General features: G+C 39.1%; 2 protein-coding genes across 5 annotated transcripts in view; both read left to right on the forward strand.

Annotated features, from left to right (window-relative positions):
- HERC2 (HECT and RLD domain containing E3 ubiquitin protein ligase 2) overlaps positions 1 to 1,494 on the forward strand; it is a 128,437-nt gene extending 126,943 nt beyond the window's left edge. For all 3 annotated transcript variants that reach the window (XM_060769817.2, XM_060769818.2, XM_060769819.2), the window contains exon 93: positions 464 to 1,494. In XM_060769817.2, the coding sequence (XP_060625800.2) occupies positions 464 to 736 (273 nt within the window). In that variant the 3' untranslated portion in view covers positions 737 to 1,494. The remainder of the gene's footprint in view (positions 1 to 463) is intronic.
- An 8,657-nt stretch (positions 1,495 to 10,151) lies between these two features.
- Positions 10,152 to 16,856, forward strand: part of OCA2 (OCA2 melanosomal transmembrane protein) — a 269,025-nt gene continuing 262,320 nt past the window's right edge. The window contains exon 1 of one of the 2 annotated variants that reach the window (XM_060769814.2): positions 10,152 to 10,490. The gene's annotated coding sequence lies outside the window, so the exon portion shown is untranslated. The remainder of the gene's footprint in view (positions 10,491 to 16,856) is intronic. The other variant, XM_060769816.2, reaches the window with a different exon arrangement.

The raw sequence follows: 16,856 nt of genomic DNA on the forward strand, positions 1-16,856 counted from the left end.
TTGTGCAATTCATGACTTGTGACTGCAGTATTAAAGGACTTGTCTTGATCTTATGACTTCAGCAGTGAATAGGTGTCTTGTGCTTTCACAGGGAAACAGTAGTGTACTTTGAGTTGAAATAAAAGACAAATATTATCTTTAAGGATTATTTCTTGCTGCGCTAAATTCTTGAACTAGCCAATAAAAGGACTGAGACAGTTTAGGGAAGAAAGCACCTTTCATTGGAAAGGCACTCTTTAATATGCATTATACATACAGTATCTGCAGACCCAAATTCTAATGGAGTTGCTGCCCGTCTTGGAGATGGAAAATAACGAAGGCTGACATAACTGAATATAAGCCCCACTGAGGCTTCAATTTTGTCCTGCTTCTACATGAAAGCATTTAGTATTATTTGTAGTAAAGCATTTTGTGTTTGCTGGTTCAGTGCAGTGAAATGCTTGTTTCTTTTCTGACTTGACAGGTCCTAGATAAATATAACCCTCCAGATCACTTCCTTCCTGAGTCGTACACGTGCTTCTTTCTGCTGAAACTGCCCAGGTATTCATGCAAACAGGTGCTAGAAGAGAAATTAAAGTATGCCATCCATTTCTGTAAGTCCATAGACACTGATGACTATGCTCGGATAGCACTGACAGGAGAGCCAACTGCGGATGACAGCAGCGATGACTCCGACAATGAAGATGCGGACTCTTTTGCTTCAGATTCCACACAGGATTATTTAACTGGCCACTGAAAGGGAACCGTTCCCCTTGCTGGTTGTTGATGCTACAAGCACTGAGGCAATGCGCCACAACGTAGCATTGGAGCAGAAGGAGAACTGTGTAGTGAACCGGACACAAAGGCATGTAACCAGAGAACTACTAATCATTACTCATCGTGGGGAGCTTGCGTTCTTGTAGGAATAAGGACTGATAACTGAAATAACTTTCTGTAGAGTAAAACGGGTGCCATAAATGGGCATTGAACATCTATTTTGATAGCTGAAGGTCCCCTTCTTTCCCTTTATGCTGCACTGCAGGTAGAAATTCGTGTTTACCCATGTGTTGTAAATGTTTATAAAGATATTGGTAGAGTGGAATTTAAACAACTGAAATCTTTTAAATTGTGGGTGCAATAGATTTTTTTTCCAAATTAAGTGTTGTGTTCTTTGCATCTTCTTGATTGTATATTGGAACTACTGTGCAATGACTGAATAGTATTATAAATATTGCAATTAATTTTACTAGTTGTTTTGTTTATTAAAAATACTTTTTGGAACACTCAGTTATCAGTATTCCTTACATTCATCAACAGATAACTAAGCAACACCTCATTAAGCTCACCCCATCCTCCAGAGTCTTTATTTAAACTTATATATATATATAATGTACCTTGAATTGATATCTTTCTGTGAATGACAGAATTCTTAACATGGGAAATATACTGTACAGAACTGTGCCATGTATATGCAAAAATTATAATTTCCCTCTGAATAAAACATCTGTCAACAAACAGTTTAGTAGGGCTCTTTATGGTGACAAATCTTCCAAAGAATTATGTACCTTCCCAATTTCTTTTTTTATATAATTATTAATGTGAATTAATGGCATACAGAATATGAGAAAGATAATCAAATACACATAATACAGGTATGCCATTCCCCCAGATCCCCCACCCGTAAACCCACGTATGACTAGACACCACCCAGTGTGAAACTGGGTGGTAGCACAACTGGTTAATCAGCTGCAGTAAATCACTGCCGACCGAAAGGTGGCAGGTTCGAAGTCTGAGTTGGGGTTGAGCGCCGGATTGTTAATAGCTGTTAAAAAAAGTAGCTGTTAAAAAAATGCCCAGCTCACTCTTGACCTAAGCATTTCAAAAACAGCTGTGAGCTATGAGTAAAGGAATTAGGGACCAATTAAAGCGGGGAGGCTAATTTATGACACAATAAAAATGCTGGAGAGCAAGGAGGAAATACTATGATCCAAAAAGCTCAATGTCATAGTGGACGAAGCGACAGCTCCCTCTGTGGCCGAATCGAGCAGCCTCCAGGATCCGAAATGGAAGAAATGCTGCATGGCCTCTGTATGTCTTGTATGTCAAAAACGGCATTGAATGTTTGCCGTATATATGTAAATTGTGATCCGCCCTGAGTCCCCTTCGGGGTGAGAAGGGTGGAATATAAATACTGTAAATAAATAAATAAATAAATAAATAATATAGCAAGAAAACCCTACCCTTATCCTACATTAGTAAATTCCCCTTGCAACTACTTTGAAATCTATTTTTGTCTTCCTTTCTCGATATCCAAACGCAAACCCCCATTTCTTAACAAAGTCTTTATTGCTTCCTCTCTGTATTCCATTGGATAGCTTGACCATTTGGATATATTCTAATAATTTCTCTCTCATTCCATTAGTATTAGTTCTTTTCCTCCTCTTAAAGATTTTGCTATTATTTATTCTCGCTGCAGCAAAATTGTATTGATATATTTCTACATCCTCTTTACAGGTTTTTCACCAAATAGCCCTAAGAGGCACATCTCTGGGTTTTTTTTTCTAATTTTTTTAGTGATCATATTATTTGTTTCTTTAATTTCTTTTCCTCAAAATATTTGTACTAGCTTAACAGGTTCACCAGACATGAAAAGGGTACCTTTCTGTACTTTCGAAAGTACCTTCCCAATTTCTAAAGAATTAAACAAATGCACTTTCAGAAGGCTTGGACCAATTCTGGATCATTCTTGGTTTAGCTTCCAAATCAAATGTCCAAAACCTGTTTTTGGCTTCAGCTATGTGTTTACCACTTGGTTTTTTTTATTGCTGTGCTATCTAATATTTTTCTAAAATGTAATGGAAGAGACACTGCATATTTGAGACATTTCCATTCATGCTTTTCACGTATATGGTGACTACTTTTAAGAGCCTTTCCTCTTTGTCCTTAGTATTCTGATTAAGAGGTTACTGGAACCCTCCAGTGGTGCAATGGGTTAAACCCTTGTGCCTGCTGAACTGGTCAACTGAAAGGTTGGTGGTACGAATCCAGGGAGCTGGGTAAACTCCTGTCTGTCGAGCTCTAGTTTCCCATGCGGAGATATGAGAGAAGCCTCCCATAGGACAGTAAAACATCAAACATCCGGGCAACATCCCTGCAGACAGCCAATTCTCTTACATCAGAAGTGATCTGCGGTTTCTCAAGTCGCTCCTGACACACACACACACACACACACACACACACAAAGGTTACTCAGGTTAACTTGTGTAAACAAGTGAGATGTCTTTTCTGGATTTATGCCTTTTGTCTGACTCATTCCACTTATATGGCAAAATTACAGTTGACTATCTTCTAATTGAGTGGTTACTTGTCTTTGGCCTTTCCAGATATTTTGGATTTCTACTAACCATTGTCCCATGCTGGCTGGGACTTCTGGGGACTGAAGTCCTAAATATCTCAAGAATCTCATTGGAGAGCTACGGTTCAAATTGTGGTCAAGAAAGGACTTGGCAATCCACATGTTATTACCTGTGGTTTACTTGAAACATTGAAATGTATTTTTAACGACAGTTTAAATCTCTCATTGAGGCATTAGAATACTTTCAGCATTGAACATTCAAACTGCTAACCTGAAATGGACTGCGATTGTGTTAGATCACTGATTCTTAAACTGTGGGTTTTAACCTTAACCATAATGTTGGGGTCTCAAAAATTTGGCAACAGTAAAAGTTTTATGATCGTCACCTAGTGGCTGTTGTAGACATTTACACTAATCTGTTGTGCAGTATATACAGTGGACTCTGCATCTATTTTCTATACCTGTATATCCAGGGATACATAAAAATGTTTTGGGCTGAAAGGGGTCAAAATTGGAAAAGTTTAAGAAGCCCTGTGTTAGATGTATTCCATAAAGAGACTCCACCTTTCCAACTCTTCTTTTTGCATAGAATGAATGAGGATCAATACTTTACCTTGACATGGCAGTTGTGTTTGATAGAATCAGTGGAATGATGGGATATTAATAATGCCATGTTATGTTGTGTTCTTTCTAGCAGTGCCATTGTGTGAGTGCAAGGTCTGTTTACTAATTGATATATGTTTACAGACTTTGTACAAAAGCAGTGTCCAAGCAATGCAAACCCTAGCAGCCCAGTTCTGTTGCACAACTGATTATGCAAAGGGATCAAACATGATATCTCTAAGCTACCACTTGTGCAAAAGAGAAATAAATGCAGCACAAGTATATAAGTGGGATTTTACCCCCTACTACAGGCATCCTCAGGAATTCTGGGAGTTGGAGGCCCAAACAGCTGGAGGGCTTCAGTTTGAGGATGCCTGCTCTGCTAGATTTACATGGAAGCCATAGTCCCCTCAAGTTTTTTTTTGTGTTTCACATGTGACTTGGGAAACTGCAAGTTGCTTCTGGTGTGACAGAATTGGCCATCTGCAAGGATGATGCCTGGATGTTTGATGTTTTTTACCATCCTTGTGGTAGGCTTCTCTCATGTCCCCGCATGGGATGCTGGAGCTGACAGAGGGAGCTCAACCCACTCTCCCCGCATTTGAACCGCTGACCTATCAGTCAGCAGTCCTACCAGCACAAGGGTTTAACCCACTGTGCCACTGGGGACTCTGTCCCCTCAAGTATTAGTTAGTCACTTAGTATACTTTTCTAAGTACTACTGCAGAGGTTAAACAAATCCAGGTTCATGGATAAGTAAAATATGTTAGGTGATCTGAGACCACAGTAAACTATGCAGTATTGGGATTGCAATATGTATGAATGATAAAATGAACTTTTGGAAGGAATTGGCGTGCATTCAGACAGCCTTGGAGAATTTATCAGCTGAGCTGTCACATCCGTGGCTGTAATACTTCTTATCTAATATTAACTCAAAGAAACACATTCTAGGGTCAATTAGGATTCAGCAGAGTTGGAGAATATAAAGGATCCCATGATTATTACAAAAGCAGTGTAGTATGTTAATCTGGAGAAAGCTCTTTTTTATTTTTAGAATGTACCTTATCATAAACTAAGCCAACTGCCTTATCATGTCCCAAAAGGTTAATCCAAAATTTGGGTTCACTGACAAAGTTCTGCTCCAATAATTCTTCCCTTATTCCCTCCTGACAGATGATAATAGACTTCCTAAAAACTGTGTTAAAATTAAAACTTGCTAATTGGTGCCTATTTGACTTGTCTATGTGTTGGATTATTTTTCAAGAAATGGGTCCTGTTATTTCTGAAGTCATACACTAAGATTTCTGTAAAAAAATATCTCAGATTATCACATTCCTGTTTCTCTTATTATTTTGATATTTGGCCAAGCAATATAAGACTTCTGTGTTCACTATAAGGGCAAATTCCTTTCGTGTTTTCATTGCATTAATTTTATAAAGGAACATATCCCAATACAATGCTCTTTCAGTTTCAAACCTGGAAAGAAATATTTTGGAATTTAACATTTTGAACACTGTATTGAAAAACCAAATGGCACAGGAATTTAACCTGGATAGTAAGACAAAGGAGGGAAAAATGAAAGTTTGGGTCAGTGGTGCTCATTGGAATTAGAGGTAGTGTTGCTAGAACATCACTCACTCTTAATAGCATTTCCTTATTGGTTTAACCCAAAGATCAATGTAATACAACAGTCTGACTGCAAGAGGGGCCAAATGGAAATCTCAAACGCATCCATGTGAGTATAGGAAACCCTTCGTTTGTTCATGACAACTGATAATTGGAAATGTACTCCCTATAAACATGAAGAATAATTTTTAGATAAATATGACCATAACAAGTCTAGTTTTCCATAGACTTATGATTAATGTAGTTGTTTTTGTCTATCTTAAATAACCAGTCGAATATTTTGAAAGACAAAATCACAAGCCTTTCTCTCTTTGTTAAGAGCTTTGGTAAAATAATCAATAATAGCATTACTGTTACCATAAATTGTATTGTTCTGTGCCTTTTGCAACTGATTTTTCCCCCCATGTCAGGAGCGACTTGAGAAACTGCAAGTTGCTTCTGGTGTGAGAGAATTGGCTGTTTGCAAGGAGGGGACTCCCGGATGTTTGATGTTTTACTATCCTTGTGGGAGGCTTCTCTCATGTCCCTGCATGGGGAGCTAGAGCTGACAGAGGGAGCTCAACCCACTCATTCTGGATTCAAACCACTGACTTATTGGTCAGCACTCCTGCCGGCACAATGGTTTAACCCATTGTGCCACTGGGGGCTCCTACAACTGATGGTGACACTGCCACAGGGTTTTCTTGTCAAGATTTGTTCAGGGAGGCATTCCCTTTGTCTCCCTCCGAATCTGAGAAAGTGTGACTTGCCTGAGGTCAACCAGTGGGTTTCCATGGCCAAGTGGGAATTTGAGCCAAGGTCTCCAGAGTCCTACTCCAACCTTCATACCATGGTCACTTCTGTGAAAATTTCTAAAGAATAATATAATACAAGAGGAGGATATAAATGCCTTAAATGAATAAACGACAACAGTACGACAATTACTAGGGCAGTTAGGGTAAAAATGAAGTCACAAAAAGTATAGGGAAGTTTTGTACTTTGGATATGCAACTTGGTGCCTTCCAGATTTTTTTTTATTATAGCTCCTAGGAGTTCAATTAAACTTTCTTCCAGGAAACAGTATATAAATCTGCAGTCTCGGTTTGAATCTAGACTCCTCAACATACACACGGAGCCCCCAGTGGCACAGTGGATTAAACCCTTGTGCTGGCAGGACTGCTGACTGACAGGTTGGCAGTTTAAATCCAGGGAGTGGGGTGAGCTCCAGTCTCAGCTCTATCTTCCCATGCAGGGACATGAGAGAAGCCTTCCACAGTATGGTAAAACATCAAATGTTCCTTGCAGACAGACAGTTCTCTCACACCAGAAGCGATTTGCAGTTTCTCAAGTCGCTCCTTACACGAAAAAAACCCCCAAAACACATGTACACAATGTATTTTAAAGTGTGACAGTCACCATATAAATATATCAATTAAAGTATGGCACATCTAAAAAATAAAATATATGAGACTTATGTTTACTTATAACATTGCCTGCTTTACCCTCAAATAGACTATTCTGATTTGCAAAGACTCTACATTCCTTCCAGCAATGATATTTCTTGATATTGCAACCTCAGATCTTTTTTTTAAAAACTGGGTTATGTTGGATATTGAACCCAAATGTTCCTGTGTGCAAAGCATTAAACCCAAAATCGAGAGTTTTCTTGTTTCCTCCACTAACTTTTGCTTCTTTGGGATAAGCCTGTCCCATAAACAGTCCTTTGGATGAGGTTTTACATGCATATTTAATTATGCAAACATCTTTCTAATAATTACCACTCCCTTGAGACACTGGAAGAAAGCAAATATGACCGAGCCCTGGAGGAGCTTTCCCTCCTCCTCCTTCTGCTTTATCCCTTCTGCTTCATTACTTAGAACTCAAAAGTCTGTCAGGAATGCAGGCAAAATGTATTTTCCTTGCCCTTCCCTCCCTGCACATGCTTGTCATAAGGTAGAAATCCTTCAGACTGGCAGACCTGAAACCAGTTCACAGTTTGCTCTTTTTTCGTATTCTCCAGCATTCCTGGCAGACTCTAGCCACACAGAAGCTCATGACGAGTACAAAACCGTGTTAGTCATGAAACAGTCTGTGTAGGGCTCTCATCCCCCTGGCTCATAGGTTCTCCTCTTTACCTAATCCAAAGGCATGCTTTTGGTCATAGGATAGTTACGGGACTGCTTGGATTTGGAAGAAAAAAGTTAGTCTATTGTAAGGGGAGGGGACATGTAGCCCTCCACGGTTCCTAGAAGCCCCAGCCAACACCACCAGTGGTTAATGGGAGTGGTTGCCACCATTAGACTAGGATTGAGGATCCCAGGTTCAGCTCTCCATTTTGAAAACACTTGGACCTGTCACTATATTTAAGACTTTATGGGACTGTTGTGGGCAAGAGGCCCATGTGCATTGCCTAGAGCTCCTTGGAGACAAAGCAGAATGTCAATGTAGGAGATAAATGACAGATGAAGGAGGGGGAGACATGCTTTGAATATTTTCGAATAAAGCCATAGCTTGTCTTCCCATTCATTGTATTTTGTTTGTACATAAGGACATATACATGCTTTCAAAATGTTGGTTCCAAAAGAAAGTGTGTATGTGTGCACGTGTATGCGTACATGTCTTCAAGTTGCCTCTCAGCTTATGGCAATACCATGAATTTCATAGGGTGTTCTCAGGCAGTTCCTTCCTCTGAAGTGTAGTCTACGGTATTCATTGGTGGTCTCTAATCAGGGTTGACCCTGTTTAGCTTCCAAGATCAGACAGGATCCATTGCCATTAGGAAGACTCTAAGGAAAATGTGCCCCCCCCCCTTTCTTACCCATGATGGATTTGCAAGATGGTGAGTTTTCCTCTGGAGCTAGAATCATAGAGTTGAAGGACTGCAAGTGCCATTCAGTCCAGCCCCCTTCTGCCATGCAGGAACATCCAATCAAAGCATTCCTACCCTTCTTTGAACACATTCCAGCTTGTCAATATCGTTCTAGAATTGTGGCAATTACAACTGGACACAGTATTCCAGTTGAGGTTTGACGAAAGCAGAATAGAGTGAGGCTATGACTTTCCTTGACCTAGGCACTATACTTGATGCATAACTATACTTCTATTGATGCTAAAGACAAAAATACAGAGAGCTAAAATCCACTGATACTTCAAATACATTGTAAAAGCTTAAACTAGGAGTCCTCTCACACAGCCAAAAAAACCCAGAATATCAAGGCAGAAAATCCCACAAGATCTAAATTGAACTGGATTATCTGAGTCCACACTACCATATATTCCAGTTCAAAGCAGATAATGTGGGATTTTATTCAGCTGTATAGAAGGGGCACAGGAGAGACTGACTTGAGAGAACAGAGTCTCTTTTCTAGTTTCGCTTACCAGATGATCTCTATATTTGCATATGGATGAGCAAAATTTTTGATATTTGGTTACAAATTATTATTAAGAGACTTGAGATCCCAATTCTCAGATCCCAGCCCCTCTTCCCTGGTTCTCAAGGTGAAAGTGCTGCCTTGAAACATCACTCGTGTACTATTTCTAAGAACCACCTATTGTCACACTGCAAGGGATTGTGCCTGGGTCTCAAAGCTTCCAAATGTAATCCCAAAATAATCCTTGGAAATACAACCTTCTATCAGAAAAGACAGAACATTTTGCATGTGGTCACTGTAATTCTTTTGCAGTCAGAATATGCAGGTTTTGAGCTCATTGAAGTTCATCTCATGCATCTGTCTACCTTGACACACAAATTCATATATTTTCTGGACATTTTCAAATGTACAAGTCTTTACTCACCGAGTGAAGTATTTTCTTTCCATCCAGAATTGCTTATGGGTTTCCTTTTTTACGTTTTTCCCCATATGCGTACATTTGATTGTTTTTCTTTCTTTCATAGAATGGATTGGATATTCAGTTGTAAATTGTGTCTGGTTCAGGTCTTGAGGTGCAAACTGGACAAATCTGTAAACAAAACATTGCACCAAGGTTATTTATTTATTTACCATATTTATACCCCACCCTGATGATCTTAATCTCAGAGGTTAATTTCATACCCCTACATTTTGGATAACAGAAAACAGGTTTGAGTACTCTTTTCCCCAATACCTGATTTGGAGCTTGAAAAATTACATTTTCAAACTACAACTTCCAGAATCTTCGCGCCATTGGTTACACTGGAAGCTTTAGCTGAAAACATTGTTTGGAGGCCAGGTTTCAAAATGTTTACTAATTCTGCTATTATTCAAAACATACTAATGAAAAAAATCACTTATCCTGTGACAGAGAAAGACATCTTTAAACCCTTACCTGACTTAAGACCTGAACACAGGATTTAACAAGACTGACAGGTGGAAAGGGAACTCTCAAAAGAGACAAAACATTTTCTCAGCGGCTTCCCTAATTTGTCTCATCTTTTTCTCATGTAGCTAGTCATTATTGAGATGATTACTCTGAATTTAGTTGAAACTGATACTTCAAGGGTACTCCCCGCACACGTTGACATACTTCCCAATTTGCCATCCTGCCATGGAGTTAACCTCTGTCACATGTGTGTAGAAATTTTTCCCTGGGAGAATTAGCAGTGATCCATTTACTTTCCCCTCCCCTTTCTTTTGCCCTTTCCAAGGACTGACGGAGGATTAAAAGGAGCTTTGTAAATGCAATGAATACTGCTAATGGCAGTCAAAACAAGCACCAGCTTCTAAGTTGGCATCACATGATAGCAGACCTAGACATTCTTGTTTCATTTATTAAGGCATAAAATGCAATGGGCACTTGTAGATCCTTAGATGCAAAATTCAGTTCCTTCGTGATCTTTCCATTGAAATGTTCTGTTCGTGAAAGGTAACAACTTTTACCTGTCTTAACTGAGGGAATCAACTCATGACTTTATGATCTCTGCTTTTTCTTTGAGGACGTAAAGAAGACATCAAGCAGTCAGCAGGAACAGGTAAAACATCTTCCCTTTCTCTTCTTCAGGAATATAAGCCAATAAACTGTTGATATATTCTTTAAAATCTATAGCTGAGATTACTCAATTGTCTCCACGCAACACTTACTGTGGTTGCCTCTCAATTGTCGTCCTTTAAACTTATTTTTTAAAAAAAAAATCAATACATAATGCTATTTTTGCTGTAATGCAGGAAATTAACCTTCTTTTCTCCAATTGGCATTTCTACTTTTGAGAAAATAAAAAATGTCATTGTTGTTTCTTTGGCCATCTGATAGAGATAGCTATGACAAAATATTTACAACTTGCCAACTCGATATGCATTTGTATGAAGGTAGTCAGCAATAAAGGTTCTTCCAGTAGAAATATTTACTTTGATCCAGCTAAGTAGATTTGCATTGAATAATTAGGTTTTTATATGCATACAAGTTGAAAGATCAAGAACACAATTTGGATGCTTAAGTATTGGTTGAGCATTATTTGTTGAATCAGAAATGTAAATCTACAACTATAATGATTTTTGCTATGACCATATCATTCTAACATACCTTGCATTTTCAGAAATGTAACTATGGCTGGTTAAGAGCAATGAAATGTTTATATATATATATATATATATATATATATATATATATATATGTGTGTGTGTGTGTGTGTGTGTGTGTGTGTGTGTGTGTATCTCTATCTATCATCTATCTATCTATCTATCTATCTATCTATCTATCTATCTATCTATCTATCTATCTGCTGTGCATGATTTCCTATAATAGGTTTAAAGGGGCATTTAGCACATTAACTGCATGTTTTACATTGTAGCTTCTTAAGTAACTTGGACTGAATTAGACCTGTTCTGAGTGACATAATTTTTCATTCTGGAGTTCCACTAGTTTTGGAACTTTGATCAATCTCCTTGGAGGCTTTAAGTCAGATGTGGAAATTCAGACAACTGTGAAAATTGATACAAAATGCGAATGAATGCTACGGTAGATTATTACTTGGTTCATCCTATTTCTAGATTTATTTTTACCACTAGTAAACACTAGTGGCTACTAGTCATAGTTGCTATGCATTGTCTCCAGTATCAAGACAGTATGTCTCTCATAACCAGTTCCTGGAGAGAATATAATGGCATTCATATTTTGTTCAGGAGTAGCCCTTTGGCATCTGTTTGACAATATACTGAATTAGTCAGCAGTTGTTTAATATTATCCCTTAGTGTTATTTTTTTTACATTTGTTATTTGAATTCTTCAGAACAATATTGCTGATTCCCATGAGTAGTTGAAAGGGTTGTCCCAGGCAACAGATTTGGGGTTTCATGAATACAAAGGAAAATATTAGTTATATGACCATAGTTGCATCTAAGAATGGAGATAAATTCTTGTAGGATTTTCTTTCTCAAATACCAAGTGAAGTTGCTTGTATGCTAAGCCCTTTGATTTGGTTGGGTAGCTTGCCATTTGAAGCTTGTGTTGATCTGGCTCTTTTATTGTAAAAAGGAAGTGCAGGTACAGCCATCTGTCACATCCTCCACAGTAGATATTTCACGAAATATTTGGAATACTATCCTCCATGCCTTAAACAAAGTGAGGATCATGTTTTCCGTGTCTCCTTACAATTGGTATACTATGTTGCATATAATGTGAAGGGGAACTTTGGAAGAAAGAAACCATTGGGCAAAGGAACAGGAAATGTTGGGCACCATGTTTTAGGGGAAAATTCACTGCATCCATTTACTGTTTTAGAGCCGAGATGGGCAACTGTGATCCCTCAAAAGCTGTTGGTTTGGAGTTGGCTGTGACTGCAAAGCGTTAATGGGAATTGTTGGCCAGAAACATCACATTTTTGTGTTATAGTAGAAGATAGAAACTTCATTGGAATATTTAGTTTTGAGTACTGAGTGAGCCATAGGAATCACTGAATAATCTTGGGTCAGTTACCTCTAGATGCTACCTTGAGCTCACCAGAGGAAAGGCAGCAAGCAAATCTAATATGGTTGGCCCTCCATATTTGCAGATTTGACTTTTGTGGATTTGCCCATTTGCAGATTTGATTAATATGTCCTCTTTAGGAATCTCTGGGTCTTCTGGTGTGACTCTAACTTTCACTGTATATTGATCACAGAGTTGTTCTGGTAGGACTGGTGATTCTTAGAAGGACACTTCTCTAGGTCCCCCAAGGTAATTCTGTGGTCAACCTCCACCAGAGACAAGCTGACTAGGCTTTCTGGGAGTTGGCATCCCAAACAGGCCACACGTTGTGTACTACTGATTTAAAACATAACAGTAGAAATAATGTACAACATTTGCTATTAAAATTGTTTCTGTAGTTGTCAGTAGATAACTAAAGGCCTGCCTAAATATAGTGGAGGTGGCACTTCTCTACAACTTCTGAAGGAACAGAGAGTTGTTGATGTGTGGAGGCAGAAGAACAAAGGAGATGGAAAGATCCTTATGAAAAGGGGAGCTTGGTCTATGGAGTTGTGGGAGATAAGCAAGCATGAAGTAGGAGTTAAGACCCTTGGGGATAAAAGATGAGCCAAACCGTACAGGGGAAAGTCAACAGTGCACTGATCTCCATGAACCCCTGCTCCCAAAGGATAATAAAAGAAAGAGAAGGGGGTGGGGAAGTATTTTGTGGAAAGATCTTAAACAAATAATGAACACCAAAGAAGTACAGAACTAGAGGAGGGAAGAAACCATAAAAATGCATGAAGTTTGGAACAGCTTCAGTTGATGTTAAAATGTTTCTTCAAATCAGAGAGACCGCAGAGGAACACATTACAAAACCACAAATATATGAGGCATGAAAAGAATGTTTGAGTTATAGTCAGAACATTTTCTCATGTCAGACATATAAGAAAACCAAATACAGGCAGTCCCCAAGCTACAAACATCCAACTTACAAAAACAGCTCATTGTTAGGAACTGGACTGAGACAACAGGAATGGAGAGAAATCAATCCCTAGGAAGGGATTCACTCCTGAAAGAATTATCATGGGGAAAAGGTGTCTCCACGGAAGCAATCATTTCCATAGTAAATGTAAAGGTTTCTCCTGACATTAAGTCTAGTCATGTCCGACTCTGGGGTGGTGGTGCTCATCTCCATTTCTAAGCCAAAGAGCCAGTGTTGTCCTCCTAGGTCATGTGGCTGGCATGACTGCATGGAACACCATTACCTTTCCACAGAAGCAGTACCTATTAATCTACTCACATTTTGCATGTTTTCAAACTGCTAGGTTGGCAGAAGCTGGGCCTAGCAGCGGGAGCTCACCCTGCTCCCCGGATTCAAACCGCCAACCTTTCAGTCAGCAAATTCAGCAGCTCAGTGGTTTAACCCGCTGTGCCACCAAGGAGCTTGGATCATTTCTATTACAAGCCAAATTTTTCAAAATCCAGTTATCACAGGAATAGAAAATGAGGTGAAATCTTCGGCACATGGACATAGACAGCAAAACAAACACCAGAGAGGTGTAAACCCTTCCCTGTGCTATCCAAAGCATATATACACTGGAGTTTCACCTAAAAATTTACCTGTTCTGACTTAAATACAAATTCAGCTTAAGAACAAACCTACAGAACCCATCTTGTTTGTAACTTGTGGAGTGCCTGTAAATGCATGGAATATGGGAAGAACTTTACTACATGTAAAGAAAAAGCAATTTTAATATAGGGATACACACAAAAGAGAAGCTATATAAATACATGGAATATGGAAAGACTTTCAAAGTTATCACCTTATTTCACTTAAAAGAATCAACATAGGAGAAAAACCATATAAATGCACGGGGTGTAGGAAAACTTTATTGATGAGGGAAATCTCTTAATTTGTTCAAAAATATGTGCTCAAGGAAGACATTAATTTAAAGCTCTGTCACCCCCCCCCCCCCGCCTTAAAATTCTAAAGAATTCTGAAATGGTAATAATTGATTTGTCCTTAAACAAAACTTTTAATACCTCCGATAGATAGATCCAGATATTATTGCCCACCTTTCTATTAAGAACACTCACCAAGAAACCTGAGGATTAATTTTTTTAACTCATGATAATATTAGTTTGCATATTGTGTAAAAACACTTAGTTGTAATTTTAGTTATATCCAGGGCATGTCAACTTCTTACTTAGGTGATCCCTTGTAGCCTGAGGATGATGGCCTTCCAAGTGTAGTGTCTTGGAGGTGGGTCCATAAGTGGCTGTGAAACCCTATTCTTGATCCGCATGTTTCTCTGAGGTGAGGACATTGGTTTCCAGGTGGAGCGTGGTCCCGGTCAGGGTTGGCTTGACATGTCTTCCTCTTGGCACATTTCTCCCTCTTGCCCTCCATTTGTGCCTTTTCAAACTCCGCAGCACTGCTGGTCATAGCTGACCTTCAGTTAGAGCGCTCAAGGGCCAGGGCTTCCCAGTTCTCAGTGTCTATGCCACAGTTTTTAAGGTTGACTTTAAGTCCATCTTTAAATTTCTTTTCTTGTCCACCAACATTATGTTTCCCATTTTTTAGTTGGGAGTATAGTAATTGCTTTAGAAAATGGCAAATGGGTATTTGGACAACATGACCAGTCCAACGGCATTGGTGGTGTAGGAGCATCGATTCAATGCTGATGGTCTTTGCTTCTTCCAGCACAATGACATTTGTTTGCCTGTCTTCCCAAAAGATTGCAAGACATTTGCAGGATTCTGATTCCCAGGGTATGTAAAAGAATGCACAAACTAAAGGACTTTTGTAAAACAAAATGAGAGATAAAATGCTTCAGTCACCAACAAAATTACTTCAGTGTAATGCACCCTAACATTTTGTTAGTGACTGGAGCATTTTGCCTCTCATTTCGTTCTATAAAAGTCCTCTGGTCTGTGTATGCCTTTCAAAGAAGCCTGCCTCTTGGCTTGATTTAACCTTATAATATTCTTTGATAACCCACTTGCTTTATGATGGCTTTTCACAGTGTGATGGGTGTATTAAGATACATTTCCGGTTCCCTTTTAAGAAATTCATAAGCCCTTATGCCTCTTTGCTACTTCCAATGCCACTTTATAAACAAAACCATCAGAAAACACAGAAAACAACTTATCACAGCCCAGTGAATCTCATTTTCATATTCCTTCTTGGTAACGTAGATATGGATCCTCCTCCCATAATAAGCAATCATCTTTTAAAGAGAGATCAATTGACCCATCTCCCTCCAACACAGTCCTTTGAATCTGCACTCTGTTTTGATTATGCTTCTGGACCATCCTTGTTTGAAGAAAGTCTTCTCTGTGCCTGTCTTTCTTCTCTGCCGGCTGTGAAGTTCTTTCTAGTGACATCAATGTAATTAATTCGGGAGGGCTGTGGTTATGAGCATTCCTGCTCTTCCTTCAAGCTCAAGCAGTGATTTCACATGGTGTTTCCAGTAATATGCTATTCCTGCCTTCTACAATAAATCTGCATAGCATTTTAAGGTTCTTCTTTTTCAGTAGAGTAGGCATGTGCAAATCTCTCTGAGACTTGTATACTCATACCATTCTGCCCCAGCACTTCCCCAAGCTACTAATTACTGGTAAGGATTGAGTATCCCTTGGAACCAGAAGGGTTTTTGATTTCAGATTTTGGAATACCTGCATTTGTATATATGCTGATAAAGAGAGATCTTGGATATGGGACCCAGTTCAAAACATAAAATTCATTTGAGTTTCATATGCACGTTATACATAAGGTATTTTGTACACAGTATGTTTAATCATGTTGTGCATGGAATAAAGTTTGGGTACAGTGAACCACCAGAAAGCAAAGAGGCCACTATCTTAGCTGCACATGTAGACAATTTTGGATTTTGGGGTATTTTGGAATTCTGGATAAGGAATGTATTTATTGTGTCAGAAGCAAATTGAGGGTACAGTTATAATGCATTTAAGAAAACACAAAGTTAAAAACTTAGCATTATACTAGATTTCCTTTGACCAGAAACAGACCATTTGCAGTGTCTCTGGTGTTGCTGTGAGAAGCTCCTCCATTGTGCGGGGCTCAGACAGCATTGTAGTAGGTGGTCTGTGGTTTGCTCTTCTCCATACCTGCATGTCATTGACTCCACGTTGTGACACCATTTCTTAAGGTTAGTTCTGCATCTCATGGTGCCAGAGTGCAGTCTGCTCACTGCCTTCCAAGTCACCCAGTCTTCTGTGTGCTCAGGAGGGAGCTTCTCATCCGGTATCAGCCATGGATTGAGGTTCTGGGTTTTAACCTGCCACTTTTGGGCTCTCGCTTGCTGAGGTATTCCTGCAAGTATCTCTGTAGATGGATAAGAGATGTTCAACCTACAGTTATTTAGCTCCAATACACAGTAAATACAAGATAGCACCCAGGTGCTTGATCCTCTTCATAACTTTGTAACTAC

The sequence above is a fragment of the Anolis sagrei genome, chromosome 3 (assembly GCF_037176765.1).
Source record: "Anolis sagrei isolate rAnoSag1 chromosome 3, rAnoSag1.mat, whole genome shotgun sequence".
NCBI lineage: Eukaryota > Metazoa > Chordata > Lepidosauria > Squamata > Dactyloidae > Anolis > Anolis sagrei.